Below are 22,033 nucleotides of genomic sequence, written 5' to 3' on the forward strand. Positions count from 1 at the left end.
ACAGATAACCTTGGCAGCATGGCTGTGGACTAGTCTTCACATAACACTACACTCAGAGACAAAGTAATTCAACAAAATAACAGTTACATTTACTGTTGAAATACACTTTAAATATGATATTGTCCATCTACTTTACAGCATAGTTTAATAACAATGCATAGTTGTTATGTTAAGTATGTGATACTAGTTTCAGACACATTTTATCTACTATTTGATGGACAATACATGCAATTCAATATCTTTCCAGCAGGTGGATAATATCTGAACAGCCCATTTACTGGAACAGGCATGCAAGACCGATGCAATTGTTTTCCTACGTTGTTGACACCAACCCACAATAGACAATGATTTAAACTATCTGTATAAGCAACGTAGCACGGTTACATCCTTAGAAATGTTATTATGGTCACTAAGAATTTTACGGATTGCAACAAAAAACAAACAAAAATAATATACATATATATATGTTTAAATAAAGTTATGCTAAATGGTAGGCTAATTACTTGGCATAAACAGCCTGTTTTGAGAGGTTCACCACGTATGGAGCTTTGTCATTTTACTGCTAGGCCTACTGTAACTAGGCCTACTGTAATCTTTGTCTTTGAATGGAAATAGTCTCCAGTTAAGATGTACCTTTTGTTTAGAAGTGGACTTAATTTCTAGGGCGAAGATAGAAGAAAATGCATTCACTGTTCACAAAGCGCACTGAAACCCACCCTGGGGAAGATGGATGGGTGGAGAGAGGGGGGCTGGGGAACTGCGAAGGGAGGAAAGTGGAAAGGGAGAGAAAGTCAGTCATTGAGCAAACCAAGCGCTGAGCGGCAGCACTGCACCTAAAACACTGTTTGCGAGCGGCTCATCTACCTTTTAGATCCAATCTCTGCCTTTTCTTCGTTATTCTTCGACTCCACGCAGATTCCCTTTCTCTCAGCGGTACATGCAACTCACACCACTCTGACCACAAGAGCTGGGGACAGCCTGGCTCTCCACACCGCAACATTGCAGCGAGGTGTTACTACTTTTCTTCCCATGCGACTCCGTTATCTCCGGTGCTTTCGCCAGCCTGCCATTGAAAAGTTTCGGTTGTGAGGATAAACGAATATCTAGGACCTTCAAAGGGATTGTTTATAACAACGTAAGTACTCAGTGATTGCATTGTGTTGTGCTCTACTACCTATTGGGATTTTGTTGTTGTCCAACTTTAACGAACAACGAATCTGGCTGTAGGCTATCCGACTATTCAAGCGTGAACTCAAGTATCAAATGTCTTAGCAGGCTACTGATTGTGTGGTCGTCACCCATGCCTATTGAAATGTGAATGTTGTTCACAATCAGTGTTCAGAATTGTAAGTGTTTTTCTCAGACTAGAGTTTGGCATTTTATCATCAACCCATGTGACGCATGCATTAGGCTACCCTACCTTTCCCAGCGCACTGTTTCCAAAAATATGCATTCTAACTTCTGAACCCGTTCTGGGTAAGCTTGGTTTGAAACATTAGCAGTGTTTCCACAAGTTTCAGGGTAACTGTTAAACTTTACCTCTTTGAGCTTTTACCTCCTGTTTGAACGTTGTTTTATGCGCTCCTTGTAGCGCTCTGTTCAGGTTTGGTCGGAAAAGGCATAGGCTATCCATCACATGTGTAAAGGATCACCTGACATATAGCCGACCTATAACACCAGAAGTTTTACTTTAAATCGAGGTAGGCCTATAAGTAGTTCTGAGTAGTTGCGTCCACTATCTGGATAATGGCTTACAGTGGGGGACATGGCCAAGAAGTTACAACATTGTTTCATCTAATGCGCGTGAACTACTTTTAGTCACCCAAAGAAAGCCGTGGAGAAATGTCACTCGTCACAGATTAAAAGTGAACGTTTTGGTGTCTTTGTGTAAAACCTCAATTAGGCTACCGTGTAATAAGGTGCTTGTAACCATACTTGACTGTGACTATTTTAAATACACCGATTATATCTCGTAGCCGTTAACTCTTTTTAAACCTAAAAAATATGTATTTTAAGTTAATGACTGAACAGTGGTCATAACATGTTCTGCACAGCACCCATACACAAGAAACTAAGGTATTTGGAAAAGTGTAAGTGAAGCATAGTGTACATTTAGCCTTTTCTCTGGACTTGGTAGCCTAATGTTTGCTCTCTCTGTGTGTATGTGTGTACTTGAATAGCCTATATTTAAAGACAGACAGAGCAAATAGCCTACTTGTTGACTAAGGTTGCGTAACAACCATCAATTATGTTAACTTTTATCCTCGGAAAGAAAAATCGAAAACTAGTCAAGAAGTGGTCTGAGAGTGAGCCGATAGAAAGGAGAGGGAAACACCTGTTTACTACGGACCACTACAATTTACATCCTGCCCCAAATGACTTGCTACAAGCTGGAAGGTTTCCGCCAACCGACGATTGTAAACTAGTTGCTCCAAAGTATAAAGAGTCGAGGTTAATTCACAGTTTATGAAAAAAATGAAAAGAGCCTATAACATTCATGAGCAGTGTTTGTAAAATCTCACTCACTAATTGAATTTAATAAAACATTTTATAATTGTGCAATGATGTTATAGTCTAAAGTTTTAGATAGGCCTATTCGTTTTTTTCCCAATAGATAGAATAATTGTTTACCTTTTAATATGGAATGGACGAGTGAACAAAGACTTTGTTAGCAAGTTGCCTTGTGTCTTTTAACAGTATGCTATTTTTCATCCGTGATAAACATCTTAAATGTTTGCTTTCAAAAATGTAATAAATTGCATGTTTACATGCCATATAATTTTTTTATAGCTGTTATAACGGAGGGCTGCAATTAACCAATTTTTTTATCAACTGGAAAGATTAGACTCGTACAAGTCATATCCCCCAGTCGACGCAGACAAAAGTTTCCATATTTTTTTATGAAATTAAATTGGCCCAAATGATAAGTGTGTAAGCTAATTGACTATAGCCTATTGTTTAAAAAAAATAAAAACTTTAAAGTCTTATTTCACAAACATTACGTGAAAAAAAACGAAATCTATTATTCATAAATTGTCAAATGATTATTGCCTAATTTAGGCCTAGGCTAGATAAAGAAATATATAACAATTTAACACTAAAACACGCTTTCGTCGCTTCAGGTGATTTATCAGCATTGTTTATCAGCATAGTCTCAGACTTCCTATTTTTTTATTACCCAATGTTCACTTGAATTTTACATAAATTAAGTTATATGTAGCCTATAGGCCTAAAGTGATCTCTCACATGCGTCTCATATTTCTCGGATTATTTCTGCGTCTGATTATTTTTCTAATCATGGTAGGTTTTCAACAAGTAAAAAAAGTTACGTTTTGGCGTATGGTCTAGTAGGCTAATTGATACATCATCATTAAAATGTTATGCCAGTTATATGATAACATTTTAAATATTAAATTATGTGCAGACAAATACGGATATTTTGGGTCTTCTAAATGCGTTGAGCAGGTGAAACATCCGACTGATCTTTTCACAGCGCAACAATTTGTGGAGATGAAGGACATTTCCATTTAGAAAAATATGTTTTATCCTTATTTTTTGACTAATTAGGCCTACTGCTAATGGGCAATGTTAGTTGAATTAATCACCTACGTGTAGAACATTTGGTATTAGTTCTCCCTTAGCCTATTCAAGCGATTGGTTACTCCGTATTTGTTTTGCGTGGGAAGAGTCAGGCAAAAAGAAAGTCTAGGTCGGAAGAAAAGTAAAAGATGATTTATTTGTCAGGTTTCGATTTGTATCCCCAGTCCTTCTTTTCTATCCCTCCCAGCAGCGATGTCAGCTGTTATTGCTTCCCATTGATCCTCTTGCAAAGTGAGAACTGAACTAAAATGTATGTCGATTCCAGTGCCCGAATCAATATCTAGAGTTATTTTAATCTGGATTTGAGCGTTGTGGAATTAAAAAACTGGAGAGGAGAGCAAGCAGGCGGAATGAAACACTATCCGTTCTCAATTTGGAGAGAGCGTCTTCTTCTCTGTGTGTGGTTCGAAAGCTGGGGGAAAGGAGAGACAGAATCTAAGATTTTGCTGCTAAAAGTAGGCTATATTTCATATTTGATCAATATAGAATTATTAACGTCATGATATGCACAATAATATATTTACTTACTAGGCTACTGATCATCCGTTTTATTCAGATTTACACAGATGACATAGATAGTAAATGAACTATGGATTACTCTATCGCATCGTCTTGATGACGCTTGGTCTATTAGTTCTTTCAATATCGAGGCTACTTATTCGTTCTTTATTAAAAGCAGAAGGGTCCGCCCACCACATCCCCTCCAACCAGTCCCTATCATGTTTATATTTTGATTTGCTAACAAACACTTGACTGAAAGGTAATTTGTCATGCAGATGGTGGCATGGTATGGTAATTAAAATGAACCTCTGTCGGTAAATAACAAGTGTTTGAACATAGGGTTTAGGATAAATATATCGCCCCTGCACCCACGGTTTCACCGTGTGCATTTTACATTTGTTTAAAAAAATATTTATTCATCAGTTGGAATAATTGTACGTTAGTCAATGCGTTGTGTGGAATATTTAATCAAACGAATATGTTTTATTTTCACCCAAATGTCATTATTCTGACCGCTGTCGTTTGGAACTGGTTGCGTTTCAAAAGTCATTTTTAGCAAATATTTGAAATGTTGTTTCAAATAAGGTTGTCTGGTTTTCTTTGTTGTGCTCTGGGGCTGGAAAATGCTGAGAAAATTGTTGTGGCTATTGGCTAATTCGTTTCATATTGCAATATTCGATCTGAATAATCATACAATACATCCGTTTTATTATTTCCTGTTTGTATGATATTGTTTTCAGTCATCCGTTTCATAGAAATATCGGCATCACGTTTTGAGTAACCTTCATTTTTCACACATTTTTTTCCCTTGTGATTTGGAGTCTATTTTGGTCAGTCTTGAGGAAATGATATGCTGTTTATGTCTGTAGGCGACTTAATGTCCATATTATATTCACTTTTCAGATTTTTTCTGTCATCAGTGCTTTTTGAATAGAGGGTACAAATCTGAGGGAGATGAAGACAGGGAGATGAAGAGTCTAGGATATGTAGCACTGGAACTGGTTAGACCTATAATTGCAAAAACGTTTACTTTTATTGCTTTTTACAGTGTACACATGAGTAGGAAATTACTATTATGATATTTGAAAGTAATGCATTTTATTGAAAAATAACTGCAAATGATATTGAATAATGTTCCGTTTTGATGAATGTTGCTTGTTTCCATTTAGTAGCATATTGCCAGATATTTCCAAAAGCCTTTTGTAACGGTTTGACTGAATTCTACACAGCAGAATGATCTCTTCTCCATGAGAGGCATTGAGAACAGGAGACAGTTCAGGGTTAGCCTGACTAATTGGATGAGTTTTGTTCAATATAATTATCAGATATTTTCTTTCTCAGATTTCCCCATTTGTCAATTATCTGGACCAAAATTTAAGAGCTTGGAAATAAGTAAATTTTCTTCCCAGAAGGCATTATCAGTGCATTTGCTTCAATCGATTGTAGACAGATATCTTTGTTTACTTATTATTGTCCTACAGTCATGGCTTGGGAGTAAAAAGGCACCGATTGATGCACACACACACACACACACACACACACACACACACACACACACACACACACACACACACACACACACACACACACACACACACACACACACACACAATGTGTACTATACCCATGGATTATGAAAGCGTAGTTACTTTGTGTAAAGACTGCTTGGAAGTCTTCTAAATGTCAGTTTCATCCACAGCAACCAAATCTTCCCTTCAATATCCCATGGCACTGCTCCTGTAGTAAATAGCAGCTGTGTTGGTTGAATTAGTGTGTGGTGTTTTAAATTTTGAGCTGGCCAACAAGTTGTCATAAGGCTTTGAGGCATGCTATCACTGTGCTGCTCACTGTTTGTTATTGAACATCCAGTGACTTGCCAGCTAGGCCAGTGGTGTTCTCACTCCTCAGCCCAGTCCAGGGCTCACTGTCCCCAGGCTCAGCCCAATGCAGGGAGCTGGGAGCGTGGAGGCTCATAGAGGAGAAAAGCCACACAACTCTCACTCCTCTCCCCTCTCTCTCTCTCTCTCTCGCTCTCTCTATTTACAAATAGGTTGTACTGCTTCAGTGAGTGAGATGGTCAGTGGTGAGAGACAGAGAGAGAAAGAGGGTTCTCTTTGTATTCCACGGCTGGCTTTGGCGCTTTGGGAGCTAGACACGACACCTTGCAAATAATCTGGGCTTAGCGAGGAATTAGTTGGCTCAGGTGGGTTGTGTGAGGCAAGCAGTCCATCGTCCCCTGAAATGAATATCCTCGGCAGGTCAGGAAACCCCAAAAATATTTTGTCTGCCATGAATCAATGTGTTTCACTTTCCTTTTAGCTCACAACGGCTTATTTGGAAAATAAATCCCATTCTCCTTTTGGCAGTTAGAGCTGAATGTCACTTTGGGCGGGTCACACACCGAGCCAATGGTTAAAATATAAACAAAAAGAAAGAGAGTGCTAGGATTTATTCATATTTTTAAAGACTGATTGCTAGATATTTCATTAGTATTCACCACTCTGTGTCGTACACTCCAGTAAAATGTATTAGTTGTTAGTGAACTGCCATACGAGCAGTGTGGCACAGATTGTCCAATCCTTATTGATTTTGTAGCTGAATATGCCAAAGTGTCATTATTTCTCAGCACTGTAGCATATTTTGTACAACAGCAACTGCTGCTGCTACATTGTATTGAATAACTCCCTGTATAGATTTCATATTGGCGAGTACACCGGATTTTGATTCAGAAGGAACATTTGAGCTATGTTGTGTACAGAGTCACAGAGGCAGACATGAATGACTATATTTGAATAGTATTGACTGTCCTCCGGACATCAACCACAACCATCTGTCTAGAATACTGAGTGAGATGTCCAGTGCGACGCAAACACACCCAGCCAACCCTTCCACCACACAGACAGTTGACTCTGCCTGTTTGTGTCATAATGGCAAATATTTGATGCCAAATTCCCTGTGTCAGACGGCTTAAATCGATTTGACTTTTACCTAGACGATCATGTTTTACCATTTTAAGTGACGTCTCATGAACTGTCACCTGTATTAAAAAATATCTTCCATAATGTCTAGAGGTTTTGTCCCCTTTTAGCCTGAGTTGTTTTACGGTGCCTATAAAAGGACGTTTGGCTAGTTTGTGTGAAATCCAGTGTAATTAGCTGCTCTGAGATGTGCCAACATCTTCTCACTATGTGTATTAGAATCACATGCAGATGATGAGAGAAGAAACACCTCCTCTAATGTTTCGTAGGTTTGCCAGGTTTGGTAGAGCAGTTTAAAAGTATATTTATTACTGTATTATATATGCACATGTAAATGTGTCTGGTTCCTATATTATCGATAAGCTATTTTTACATTTTGAGAAATAAACTTTTTTTTGGAACTTGTGTATTTTGAAAATGATCTGTGCTGTTACAGTGATGTTTGTCTATTGATTAAATAATGGATTGTGATTGGGTTTGTCCTGTGCATTTGTCTTGAATTAAAGGAAGTAATTCATTTTAATGTCATTATATTATTTAGATAGTGTTAAAAGTAAATGATGATCTCTGTGTCCATGTCCCTTCATATACATTCAGAGAGATCTAAGTTTGAATCATCTACCAAATTACCACAACATCAACTTGCAAATCGTCTAAATATGTCCTCCACATAGATAATGTGCCTATGTGTACAAGTGTGTGTGTTTGTGTCTGTGTGTGTGTGTGTGTTCTCTGCCTCCCCAGAGTAGTTGAATGACACCGTCTGCCCTGTCCTGTAATAAAATGTAAGAGTGGCACTTTCACGGTTGTCAACAATCTCTAAATATACTGACAGACAGGGAAAGTACGGGAGCTGTGGTCTGAATGACGCTCTCTAAGGAAACTTAAGCCGCTTGGGTCTCCTATTCTTGGCCAGCAGTCATAGTTGACAGTCCATTTTTATATGTAAATTGGATTCATCTGCGTTTCTCTCCTGAAACAACCAGACGGAAACTATGTTTGACATCCCAACTTTTTACCTTTATGGAGGGTTATAGCTTATTTTACACCCGTGCCTTTCTGATAGGAATGATATTATACTTCATTGTTGTTGACATTGCAATTTTTCAAGATATCATAACATTGTCACTTACAACTAAAATAATATGTTGTGTTTAATATTTCACTGACAGCTGCACCAGTCTACCTGTAGTAATCCAATTATGACAACATGGAAATGACATCTATGACATTTCTATTATAAATGCAGATGAATCCTGTCAGTATATTTATATTTTTGAGCTATTCTCAGTAGATTCTGACATCTACTATGTATGTATTTTAGGTCATTACAATGTTATTACAATGTTATTACAATGTTATTACAGTGTTAATACAACTATTGCTCATCATTAGTGATAAGGATAATACATCCTCACTTGTGATCATTCGGTTGTCAGACGTTGATTTTCAACTTTGGCTGAACTTCTACTACTCAGTCTTATCATATACATATTTAAAACTACGTAGTATATTATAAGACAAACATGTAGTAATGAGATAGAAGCGTCTCAAGACCTCCCTTCGGTATCAGTCTCCCGACGGCTCGGCATGGTGTGGAGCGGTGCAGAGGAGTGTGTGTGTCAGTGTATGTCAGGCTCCAGCCCCGTGGGCTGACTCAAGTACCCTGGGAGCACAAGATTTGTTCCTGTAGCTCCGGCACCAGGCAGCTCGGTTCTTCTCTCGGCTCTGCTCCCTCGTCTGCCGGAGAAGAGAGAAATGATTAGCACGCCGGTACAACACTCAGCCTACATCTGCTTTAGCCGGCTCTCGCCATAAGGGGATATCCTGTGTCCTTTTATTGGATTGTCAGTTTCACTCTGAGTCCACGGCTCTGCGAGCTGATGGTTATGATAATAAAATTGAAATATCCAGGTACTTATCACTGTATTACCTGGCTATCAACACCTACATGGTGTCATACTTTAGAGGTTATCCCAGGGTAGAGATCTGATACTCAGGGAAAGACTCGATGATGAAAGGGGGCATGAATGGGGCTTTAGTTATTGGTACATTTTCAAGGTGCTATTTTCCTGGATAGATTAGGGGGAAAGACAGAGTGTAATGTGATGCTTGGGCATCTGGCCAGACCTGAGCGCTGTAGTATAACCCATTTTCAACAGACATTCCCCTGACACTGTAAGGCTGCATCCCAAATGGCACCCTATTCCCCATATAGTGCACTACTTTTGACCAGGTCCCATAGGCACTGTGTGATAATGTAAAGGGATTTTTTTCTGAGGGAGGCTGCATGTGTGTGCAATGTGCCAAAGCTCAGATCAGGTTTTAAATCAATTTGAATGGGTGTTCAGGACAGCTGATATCTATAAAAGATTTCTCAGCTAATTCTCATGGAGAGCCTGATGTGGACAGATATTCTGTGTGGCTTTGAAGAGCTACAGCAGGGGGATGTACACGATGCTGCAGGTTTGACCTTATCCACATGAATTGGTTCAACATTTGAGGACTTAGATAAATCAATGGTGACTTTATGATAGCATATCAACATAACTTAAATGTTTTCTGTGTGTGATATGAATGTAAATCTATGGAATATTAATACAAATATGGATTTATGAAATGCAGATTTATAAAACCCTGAATGTAGCTTCCGTTTTGTTTTGGGTTGTTAGAGATGAGGCCACTTCTTTTGAGCTGATGTTATACCCTTACTTATGACCACCTTCAAATTGCCCTTTGGGATAAAAATCTTTGAAACGTTTTTTTGCCAGCGTTTCATTAAATCACCTCACACACTTTGTCCAATCTGACCATCTAATCCTCCTGAGAGTCTCAGTCTGTTTCACTGCTCCAGAGGTCAAGAGGTGAAGTGCAGCTAATTTATTCATTCAGTCAAATTTCCTGGCTGTGCAGATGGCAGCCTGATATGATATCACTATCACAATCCCATTGGAGTATGCAGGCTGGGTACCCGGGACGAGTGTTCACATGAGCAGGCCCAGCCTTATCAGATTGACGAGCGCTGCCCTTATCTGTGACAGACGGTTCTGGTCCAGCTGCAGGCAGGGGAGGGAGAGATGGAGAGATGGAGAGATGGAGAAATAAGCCGCTTAGATAGACTTGATCCAACCCCAGATCTCTCTCTGAGGAAAAGTTTGTGACTCTTCTTCAAAGAGGCTCTGTCATGTTGTTTGAAATAGTTTGATGGCTGGTGCTGAATGAAAATGACACTTCTTGTGTGTCCTGTTACAGAAGGTGACCTGAGGAGGATGACCCCACAGTGAGACTGGACCCTTCCGTGAGGACCCACCTTCCCCTGACCTGCGTGTCCAGAGCCTCCTCCCGCACCCCGGACACCCTGCCCCATTCCTTCTTCTCTCAGCCCCTCCTCTGGGCCCAGGAACCCCCCTCCCCAGGTACCAGGATGGACTTGCACCGGGCCGCATTCAAGATGGAGTCGTCCTCCTACCTGCCCAACCCTCTGGCATCCCCAGCCCTCATGGTGCTGGCTTCCACCGCAGAGGCCAGCCGCGACGCCTCCATCCCCTGCCAGCAGCCCCGCCCCTTCGGCGTGCCCGTCTCCATGGGGGAAAAGGACATGCACCTGCCGTTCAACAACGGCTCCTACACCTTCGCCTCCATGTACCACCGTCAGGGAGCCGTTCCCGGGGGCTTTCCCAACCGGGACTTCCCCTCCTCCCTGCTGCACCTGCATCACCAGTTCGCCCCCCCAAACCTGGACTGCTCCCCCATCAGCATGCTGAACCACAGCGGGGTGGGGGCCTTCCGACCCTTCGCCTCCCCCCCAGAGGACCGCGACGGGGCAGGGGGCTATCAGTCAGCCTTCACCCCAGCTAAGCGCCTCAAAGGCTGCCTGGATGCAGACGCCTCTCCCCACCTGCGCTACACGGACGCTGAGGGTAAAGAGTATGACTTTGGGGCACAGATCCCCTCCAGGTCCCCAAGCGCCCTCAAAGCAGTTGAGGACGCTGGGAAAAAGATTTTTGCAGTGTCAGGCTTATTGTCCGACCGCGAGACGTCATCAAGTCCAGAAGACCGCATCGAACGCTGTGAGTACATTTACCTTTATCTAATGTTTCACAAAGGTCTGATTAGTCTGTAAAGTAAAGAAACATAAAACGTGTGTAATGATTTGTTATCTTTATTATCAAATCATGCCTCACAAACAACATGATTTTGATATTAATTTACAAGAAAACATTTATCTAAAAACAGCACATACTATATACTGTTATTTAGTAGAGACTGCAGCACCCATTCTATGTGAGAAGTGTATTCAACTACCAGAGAATGTTAAGATAGTGTTTCACAGAGCACATTACAAGGAACTCCACAGGTCTAATTCATAAATGAGATGGAGGTTTCTCTTGGGTAAGTGCAAGTGAAAGAATTGGGGAAATTCAAATGATGGCATAACCTTTCCTGAACAGGGCGTGCTCAGAAGAATAAGTGTGCTGCTGAGTGAGAGTCCAGTAATATAACTGGCCGTAATTCACCCTGTGAACCTTAACTCCAAATACAGCAGCCTGTGAAAACCAAAGACATTTCCATAGGCCTTAAACTCACACACACAGACGCTGTCCTCTCCTCTCACTGTGGACTGTGGTGAACGCATACACACACACACTCATGTGCGAGTACGCGCTCTCTCTCTCACACACACACACACACACACACACACACACACACACACACACACACACACACACACACACACACACACACACACACACACACACACACACACACACACACACACACACACACACACACACACACACACACACACACACACACACTCCTACCAATAATGTCCTCTGTCACCACCACAGCACACTACACTGATTTTCTGGTCCCTTCTTTCTGCCTTTTCCCCCGTCCCTCCCTGTCCCTGTCACTCCGACTCCCACAAGAGCATTGGTCAATGAGCGGAGGCCATTTGGCTCTCTGTTTGAATCTGATTACTTGGGAAGTGACTCGCTACAAGATGGGGCACAGTCCTGTCATCAGCATTCATCATACCACTGCACTCACCCAACCAGCGTGGCAAATTAACAGGGGATTACCCAGCTTTCCAAACTTTGGCAGGAGACATGTCTCTAACAGAAGGGGCGTTCAATCGGAGTACCCACTACCCCTGTCTCCCCCTACCCTCCTCTCTCTCTGCACAAGTACTAACAACTCCTACACATGTCAACACAATCCATCTGATCTTGTGACAGATTGGTGGGAGGGAGAGAGACAGAGAGACAGAGAGCGAGCGAGATAGAGAGAGCGAGAGAGAGAGTGGGGGTCTCTCTGGATGAGCAGGGGATTGAGGCCTCATTATGATGGTGGGTAATTCCCTGTGCTTTTTTGCCATCTTTCTGTCTCTGTCTCAGTCCATCTTTCTGTCTCTGTCTCAGTCCATCTTTCTCTCTCTGTCTCAGTCCATCTTTCTCTCTCTGTCTCAGTCCATCTTTCTCTCTCTGTCTCAGTCCATCTTTCTCTCTCTGTCTCAGTCCATCTTTCTCTCTCTGTCTCAGTCCATCTTTCTGTCTCTGTCTCAGTCCATCTTTCTCTCTCTGTCTCAGTCCCGCTTTCTCTCTTTTTCTCCCCCATTTCCTCTCCCTCTCACTGGGAGGGCTAGAGTGCGAGAGATCGAACCACCCTTGATCAAAAACATGAGAGACAAGGGCGGCGAGCTGAGACTGATCCGATAAAAAAAACACCGGAGGAGCAGGGAAGGCTGTGAATGACACACCCAGTCAGAAGAAAGAGAGGGAGAGAGAAGTAGGGAAGAAAAGAGAGAGAGAAAGAGAGAGAAGTAGGGAAGGGAGAGAGAGAAAGAGGGAGAGAACTGAAAGAAATAGCACTTCTCATAAAGGATTACTTCTCATATGAGTCCTGTTTAAAGCCACTTTGGTGGTTTTGAGGAACTGTAAATGTCAGCCCAACTGTAGAACCAGAGAGATGCATTTCGATTTCTACTTTGTAACGTGTAGTGTAGATGGAAGAAGTGAAATAGATAGAATTACATGTCCTTCATTTTGAGGCATTGGGAGATTGCAAAATGCAGCTACATGAATTCTCCCGGAGAAAGGCTTATGAATGTTACCAATAGCATCCAGATCTACTGCTACTGTGCCTTAAGCTGATATTGGTGTCATTTGATTACGATATGGCCTGGTTCATCCTCACTGATATAGAGGAGATTATGATGGAAGGGGACCAGTGGACTAGGGGACCGGGGGTTTGGCATCCCCACTGAGGAGCAAGGCGGCATGGGCGTAGGGTATGGTGAGGACTGGGAGTGGGGAAATTAGTTTGAGAGCTGGAAGCTGTTTTCTGTTTTGGAGTCTTGTCTAATTCGATTAAACCTGGGCCCACCAAGGGCTCTAATGCAATTGAATTTCCAGCACTTTTATATAAGAGACTTAAATTGGGTTCCCCTTGACTGGATAGCTAGCTGCTTGCTGTCACTCCTGGAACAGTGTCCCCTCAGTGTTAAGCCCACCAAATCTTCCCAGTACAGTCACTGGCACGTTTTTAATACGCTATGCTGTCAACCATTAAACCTCCACATAAAGGCCCCATCATGGCATAATATATATATGCATAATATACGCATGTCACATTATAAGCTATTACCAGTCAGTGTATTCATACTACATATTTATCCTCTGAAATCAGGAATAAAAAGGTTTTTCCTTCTATACTGTATTATTCACAGGCATCAGGAGTCATTTGCCTGTTTAAAATTCACATTAATATTTACACTGAAACAGTCACATGCAGAAGCTCAGTGAAGACAGAAGAACACTTGTTTGTTTGTGTGAGTGATTTTATATTTGTGTATCTCTGTGTGTTTTGTGTGTGTGCCATTTATTTTTATGGATATAGTGTGTGTGTGTGTGTGTGTGTTTGTTCCTGTGTGTGTATGTGTGTGTTTTGTGAGAGTCTACATCTCCCTGTGTGAGTGTGTGACAGCTGGAGATTGTTTGTTTGTTTTTCCCCCACCACACAATTGCACGGCAGAGCTGAGCATTGAACATGACCCTGAACAGCTAACCCACTTCCACAATTCCATTCCACAAAGCACCCCAACAAGCCTGACTTTGGGGAGGAGAGAGAGAGAGAGAGAGAGAGAGAGAGAGAGAGAGAGAGAGAGAGAGAGAGAGAGAGAGAGAGAGAGAGAGAGAGAGAGAGAGAGAGAGAGAGAGAGAGAGAGAGAGAGAGAGAGAGAGAGAGAGAGAGAGAGAGAAGTAAAGACTGTGTGTGTGAGCGAGTGAGAGAGAGCAAGAAAAATTGAGATAAAAGGAGAGATCAAATAAATAATAAAAAAGGAGGATGAGCAATCAGTGTGGTTTAGAGCTGAAACACAGACCCCAGCTGACTTCCTGAGCAGCTGAAATAAAAGAGAAGAATCCTTAAGACAACAGTGTAGCCACGCGGGCTTCCTTCCTGACGTGACCAAGCTGTGAGCCGTACAGGCCTGTCTCCATAAATCCCCGCTGATTTACGGGGAACTGGGTGCCTGGCAGGGCCACAGTTAACCCCCACCAGCCCAGTCAGGACTGGGGTTAGCCACTGACCGACCCACCGCCTAGTCAGTCAGACGACAGGCCAGTAAGACTAGGCTAGATATCCCATCTAATGTCTGTCTGTCTGGGAGAATCAGGATTCAGAATCAGGATTCAGTTCCTCCCACATTGTATTCAAGACCACCTGAGTTTTGGGTTTAGGTTTGGGGTTCAATTACTTGGTGATGATTCTGAATATTATCAGCTAGGTTGTTGTGATATTAAAATGAATGCAGTACAGTATGTAGTTCCATCTCCATACCTGGTTCTGTGACACCGGTTGCCAGGCAGATTGTTCAGCTGGTGACTTTAAAGATTTACTGGCCCATACCTTTCCCTCTCCGTCCCCGTCACCATGATTGATGCAGATTTTCATGTTTGTCATTCCTGCCTTGTATATCTGTCACCCAACTTGCAGTTATTCCACCGTTCTTCACATCCAATGTTCAAAAGAGCAACGTGCGCTGACAGCTGTTAAAACACACAGTCAGTCAGATGAGGAGGTGTTTTCTTTCTTTCAAAGAGCAGATGTCATCAGTGTGGTTATTATTCCCAGGGAAATATTACAAACTTTGGGAAACAGTTGCAGGAAAAGGAGACAATCATCGAGAGGATCCTCAAAGAGTAAGGATGATAGTGATGATGGTGATAAGAATAGAAAATGCCTTTATATTTGAATTCCTATCATCTCACGAGGCTCTTGAATTTTTTGTTTCGTTACAACAACCACTATTCATTTCATTCTGGCAGGTGAAGACTTAAATAAACAAGGAGACATTGTCATCCCCACAAAAATCTGCTCCCTGCTCCCCCCTCCCCCCTCCTCTTGCCCTGATCTCATCCCCTCTCCCTCCCTCGCTCTCCTCTCCCTGTCACGGTCTAGTGGCGAGGTTAAGTTAAGTAAGAGTGTTCTAATAATTAGGCTGCAGCCCGGGTGCTCGTCTGTGTTACCCAGATGTTAAAAGGCTTGTCCTCTCATGTTGCCTCCCTGTCAGTCACCCCCCCCCACCACCTCCCCACCTCCTCTCCCGCCCAGCTCCTGGGTGCTGTGGCCCTCTGGCCTCCATTTCTTTGTTAAGTCTCTTTCTGTCTCTCTCGTTGGGTGGTTGTTGGCAGTAGACAGCAGGTGTCTACCCACCACAACGCTGTGTTAAAGAGAAGAGCAGTGGGCTGTGCCATTGTCGCAGCGCAATACAGATCAAGGATTAGCGCTTCCTGCCTGGGCTTTGTTGGATCGGCCACTTGAATTGAACACAGATTGGTGTGCGGCCTCGATTATTGAAACGAGCCGCTGGATCCACTGTTAGGGAAATGAACGGGGGGAAATTAGATGAGCGGCGCCACCCTCCTCCAAGGAACAGCTGGGTTCTCTGGACTAGTAAACAGCTCCTTGCAGTGCTCAGTTAAAGGAGGGACACATTGAACACAAGCCCACAACTTTTTAATCTGTTTTTCTCATATTGCCGAGCTAGAAAGAGAACTTGTTTCAGCTCCAGACAATATGAGAACATAAGTCTCAAAAGAAGGGACGATTGAAGTCGTAATGTAAAACAGGAATATTTATATAGCTAGTAATATTGTGGTGGTATGTTTTCCCTGACAATGGGCTTTATTCTTTTTTCTGTATGTGCCTGTGTGCAAGCTCGTTATTTATGCTGTGTGTGTGTGTGTGTGTGTGTGTGTGTGTGTGTGTGTGTGTGTGTGTGTGTGTGTGTGTGTGTGTGTGTGTGTGTGTGTGTGTGTGTGTGTGTGTGTGTGTGTGTGCCTCAGCAGTATGGGGGGCCCAGTCTCCGTCCGTTCCACTTGGCCCCCTCCATTTCATCTCCCAGGCCCCGGGTCAGCTACATTCCCATGGTCCGGATTCCAGCCCTGCGCTGATGTCACTCAGCCTCTATAAACCCCAGTGAAACCAGCCCGCTGAGTCCAGTAGAACTTCCACAGCTGGCACTCAGTTCCGTTCCTCCGTTACACAGGGGTCAGGCTGCTAGACAGGGCACCAGGAGGGCAGAACACCCTGGAGGTCCAGTCCTCCATCCCCTCTTTCCTCTCCTCCCTTTTATTAAACAGGTTTGGAACATATTCTTTAGTTGTCACTGACTGACTCACAGAGTCCAGAGCTGTTGGGTTTATTTCTCCGGAGTGCCTGTATTCCACGGCCCTCGGCCTGCCCATGTTAATGCAGACGTATTGAAAGGTCTGTCCCCAACAGAACACCCTTAAAGAGCCAGGGGCTGGAGCCGCGCTCCTGCTAACAGGTCCCCCACCTAGAGCAAGGCTAGACAGACCCCCACGACAGCTGGCATGTAGTCTTCTATCGCTTTTATTCCCCCTTTTCTTTTTATCTTCATGTTTCCTATGTTCCTCTCCTTTCCTCTTTTTCTTCCCTCCTTCCCTCTCTTTCTCCTCCCTCCCTCTCTCCTCGGTAGCTCTGGCCCCTTCTTCTCATCTCTGTAATCTAATCTTCTCACAGTTTGTGGATGCAGTCTTCTGTGACAAGCTTGTTTCCAAAAAGCCCACTTGGCAAAAGGACACATATATGTTACGCCCTTAATTTGGAATAATTCATCGTCAAATGATTGAGGCCTCTGAAGCGCTGCTGTGAGAGGCTGCGTTTGGGATCGTTACCTGTTTTAACACACGGTTGCACAATGTTTCACAGTGTTGCAGACTGGAGCTGTGCCACAATAACACTCCTTTTTCAGACCATTACCTCACAACCACATGAAATGCACCTGTAGCTTTTGTTTCGGTGATATTTAGTCTTCACTGAAAATACACTAGAGTGGTTTTTCAGTAGGTAAATCTGGAGAAACAAAAACTAGAAAACGTAACAATTGGATGTATGGGTATTACAGTGAATTACCAGCAAACTAAATAGGCATGTTTCAAACCGTTCAAGTGGGCATTTCCTTGTTATTCGCACCATCAGATGCAGAAACATTGTATAATCACAGTTTCAGCTGCTAATCACGGAACCAACATGAATAAAGAAAGGCCTCCATACTGCCACATGTTCAATCCAATCTGCATGGTCCTTCACACTGACCCACAATGCAGTGGTGCATTTGTGACAGGTGACGGCTATTAGGAAAGTGTTGCCATTCTCCCCTAGCTACCTTCATGTCACTCACCCTCCGTCCAATCCTCCTCTCACTAGCCCCAATTAATTATTTATCAGCATGTATCATCTATTTACCTTTGTAATCCATCTGTCAGCAGGCCTATTGATTCAAACCTGCATTCTAATTGTGCGTCCTCTACTCAGCAGCTATCTCATATTGAAATCCAATAGCTGTCACCCACCCAGCCTCTCTCTGTATTAGTTACCCAGCCTCTATCTGTATTAGTTACCCAGCCTCTATCTGTATTAGTTACCCAGCCTCTATCTGTATTAGTTACCCAGTCTCTATCTGTATTAGTTACCCAGTCTCTATCTGTATTAGTTACCCAGTCTCTCTCTGTATTAGTTACCCAGCCTCTCTCTGTATTAGTTACCCAGCCTCTATCTGTATTAGTTACCCAGCCTCTATCTGTATTAGTTACCCAGTCTCTATCTGTATTAGTTACCCAGTCTCTATCTGTATTAGTTACCCAGCCTCTCTCTGTATTAGTTACCCAGTCTCTCTCTGTATTAGTTACCCAGCCTCTCTCTGTATTAGTTACCCAGCCTCTCTCTGTATTAGTTACCCAGCCTCTATCTGTATTAGTTACCCAGCCTCTATCTGTATTAGTTACCCAGTCTCTATCTGTATTAGTTACCCAGCCTCTATCTGTATTAGTTACCCAGTCTCTATCTGTATTAGTTACCCAGCCTCTCTCTGTATTAGTTACCCAGCCTCTCTCTGTATTAGTTACCCAGCCTCTATCTGTATTAGTTACCCAGCCTCTCTCTGTATTAGTTACCCAGCCTCTATCTGTATTAGTTACCCAGCCTCTATCTGTATTAGTTACCCAGTCTCTATCTGTATTAGTTACCCAGCCTCTCTCTGTATTAGTTACCCAGCCTCTATCTGTATTAGTTACCCAGCCTCTCTCTGTATTAGTTACCCAGCCTCTATCTGTATTAGTTACCCAGCCTCTCTCTGTATTAGTTACCCAGCCTCTATCTGTATTAGTTACCCAGCCTCTCTCTGTATTAGTTACCCAGCCTCTATCTGTATTAGTTACCCAGCCTCTCTCTGTATTAGTTACCCAGTCTCTATCTGTATTAGTTACCCAGTCTCTATCTGTATTAGTTACCCAGCCTCTATCTGTATTAGTTACCCAGCCTCTATCTGTCTGTAGCGGTGATTTTGTTAATCATTGGAGTCATAGTAGCTATTCTAAATTATTCTTAGGGCGGCAGGTAGTCTAGTGGTTAGAGAGTTGGGCCAGTAATGTCACTGGTTTGAATACCTGAGCAGACAAGGTGAAAAATCTGTCGATGAGCCCTTGAGCCCTTGAGCGAAACACATTTCACTCACTGCACCTATCTGGTATATGTAACAATGAAACTTTAGCTTTTCTTGTTTTTTCTGAAGGAAGATGGATTTCAAACACCAAACTTCTTTACTCTCGTTCTATTCAGTTTCAATTCTCTAGTTCTTCTTTCTTTCATTCTTTTTTTCTATATTTTTTCTTAGCTAGTTCTGTTGACATTGAGGTGTCGGGTAGAGATGTGTAGCAGGCTGTCTGTCTGATCGTGTGGAGTGTACCACACCACATACCACACTACCCTGCACCACAGCACACTACCCTGCACCACACCACATACCACACTACCACCACACTACCCTGCAGCACACCACACTGCACCACACCAAACCACACCGCCTGTCCGTGTCCAGGCGCCTGCAGCCGGTGCTTTTATAAGCCAGTAAATAGGTCCATAGGGGGGTAGTAACCAAGCAGCCGGGAGGAAATTGTTCAAGTAGGCACTTAACCAGCAGCCCCACCAGTCTCCCTCCCTCCCACTCTCTTATCATGATGGCTTATACTGTTGTTCTCAGTTGTCTTCTAACAAGGCTTTTGACATAATTGAATACAGTAGCCCTGCAGAGTGCCGATAAGTGTGTGCGTTTGCGTGTTTGAGTGTGTGTAAGCTATGTGTGTGTGTGTGTGTGGGAAGATGAATGACTACGTGTGTGCGAGCATTCGTACATGCGCGTGTGTGTATATAAATGTGTGTGTGTGCGTGCGTGCGTGATGTCTGTCTGTAGGGTTTATATATGCACATTGGTATACAGTACATGTAAACTTATTGCTCACTTCGTGCCCTCCTCCTCCTTCTCTTAGTCTCCTGGGCGAATCAGAGGCTACGTGTGAGAGCCCAGCATGAGTAAACGCTGAAATGCAGCAATCAGTAAACACTCACTGAGCTAATGACATCAATCAATGGCCTTTTAAAACAGCAATTTGATAATTACAATCATCAATGCTCCCCGCAGTATTCATTACCAAGCAAGGACTGATCTCAATAGGGCCCCCCTCCATTTCTCTCTCTCTCTTTCTCTGTTTTACTGGTTAAATCAAGGTTAAATAAAAAATTAAGTATTGTCTCGTCAACTGGCCTGAGGTGTTTAGATAAAGCTTATAGAGATGGATTTATTTAGATATGTTTTAGAATGATCCTGTTTTGTAATATTAAGATTAGGAGCATTATCTATGTTGAGTCCTGTCGGGTTGTTAAATGCTAAACCCCCTGCTCAATTTGTGTGTTTGCATTTCTTATGTAAAAAAGAGGAAAAGGGGGATACCTAGTCAGTTGTACAACTGAATGCATTCAACCAAAATGTGTCTTGCACATTTAACCAAACCCCTCTGAATCAGAGTGGTGCGGGGGGCTGCCTTAATTGACAATTAATGATTAAAAGGATTACTTAATCACAATGTAATATATTTGTCTTTAGTATCGTTTGGTCCAATAATACACTACTGTTATTTCTCAACAACAACACAAATGACTATTTTAAACAACCTCTGTTTAATTTTGGGGTAAGAATTGATATAATACATTTACACATCTTAGTAACTCAAAGTGTGAGACAATTCCAATGGTTCATTTGGTGATGTGCAGCCTGGTGCAGACAGCAGGTTTATTTTCATTATGATGGATTAGCAACAATTATGCCACAGCTGTAGAAAATCAATTTAATTCTTCACTTGTCTCTCCTTTCAAAATACTTTCTTAGATGAAACCATGGTGTCAGAAGTAGGAGACACGGTCCTTATGTTTCATCTTGTTCGGTGATCAGTGATTCCGTTGTCTGGTCGGAGAGTCTCTGAGAGTCGTGATGCTTGTCGTTACTGCGGGGGCGCGGGGAATTGCGCAGAAGTTTATTTATGTGACACATCAAAGGGAAACAGCGGCCGTTTGACTAACCCTCTCAGCGTGGGGTCCACAATCGTCTGAACCAGTGCCTCCCCCTTCCACCCCAACCACCCCTACAATCAAAGATGAAAACTGTCCCTGGGTTGCTCCTCACTGGGTCATTTTCATCATATTTGTTGTGTGTACCAGCCAGCCAAACAGAGACAATTTTGAGATACAGAGCTGAAAATTGTTGCTTTTGAAAATGACACCTGAAAGTGGTGAGTTTGGGGCTAATCTGGGGTGGACTGGGGTCCTAGCTCTCTTCTCTTTATAGAGTGGTCCTGTTTGGCTACACGTGGCTGACTGTGGCTCTGTCTGAGTTAAGCCCCGTAACCCACCTGGCGAGGTGTAATCCTGTAGTCATGTCAGACTGCGGCAGGCTCCAGCACTCTACGGGTTCCATTTCGATGTTGGATGTCTAATATCGCATCCCCGTGGTAAAATGCTCGGAATTCTGCCCTCCTGGAAGGGGGAGGGTGGGGGGGTGCTGAAGGGTTGAGGAGTGGGGGGGAGGGGAGAGATAGAAGGGAGGCAGGGGGCTTAGAGGAGCAGAAGAGAGAAAATCTGTCACTTCTCCCAAAGCAGCCACCCTTCTGACCTCCATTCAAAGATATATTGATTTTCCAGTGCTCCCTCCAAGAGCAGGAGTGGTGTGTGGTGGGAGAGACGGAGCGTCAGGAGCAACACAGTATGGCTCCTCTTCTCTACAAGTTAAACACAGATCCCTCGCTACCTCACTAGCAGAAAAATATAATAAGCACAAAGACATGAATAGAACAGAATGTATAAAAGACAGCAACATCTCTGTGTGTGTACCAGTAGGAAGTGTGTGTGTGTGTGTGTGTGTGTGTGTGTGTGTGTGTGTGTGTGTGTGTGTGTGTGTGTGTGTGTGTGTGTGTGTGTGTGTGTGTGTGTGTGTGTGTGTGGGTGTGTGTGTGTGTGTGTGTGTGTGTGCGTGGAAAGCCAGTGTTTCAATCTATTTCTGGCATATGGTGTTGTCTTGTTGTTCTCAGACAAGC

General features: G+C 43.0%; 1 protein-coding gene across 7 annotated transcripts in view; it reads left to right on the forward strand.

Moving 5' to 3' along the window:
* The first annotated feature begins 800 nt into the window (after window positions 1-800).
* The window catches only part of LOC139550777 (E3 ubiquitin-protein ligase RNF220-like), a 163,847-nt gene continuing 142,614 nt past the window's right edge, over window positions 801-22,033 (forward strand). For 3 of the 7 annotated variants that reach the window (XM_071361915.1, XM_071361916.1, XM_071361918.1), the window contains exons 1-2: window positions 801-1,135; window positions 10,332-11,149. In XM_071361915.1, coding sequence (XP_071218016.1) covers window positions 10,504-11,149 — 646 coding nt within the window. In that variant the 5' untranslated portion in view covers window positions 801-1,135; window positions 10,332-10,503. The remainder of the gene's footprint in view (window positions 1,136-10,331; window positions 11,150-22,033) is intronic. The other 4 variants (XM_071361920.1, XM_071361922.1, XM_071361917.1 and 1 more) reach the window with 3 other exon arrangements.

The sequence above is a fragment of the Salvelinus alpinus genome, chromosome 23 (assembly GCF_045679555.1).
Source record: "Salvelinus alpinus chromosome 23, SLU_Salpinus.1, whole genome shotgun sequence".
Lineage (NCBI taxonomy): Eukaryota > Metazoa > Chordata > Actinopteri > Salmoniformes > Salmonidae > Salvelinus > Salvelinus alpinus.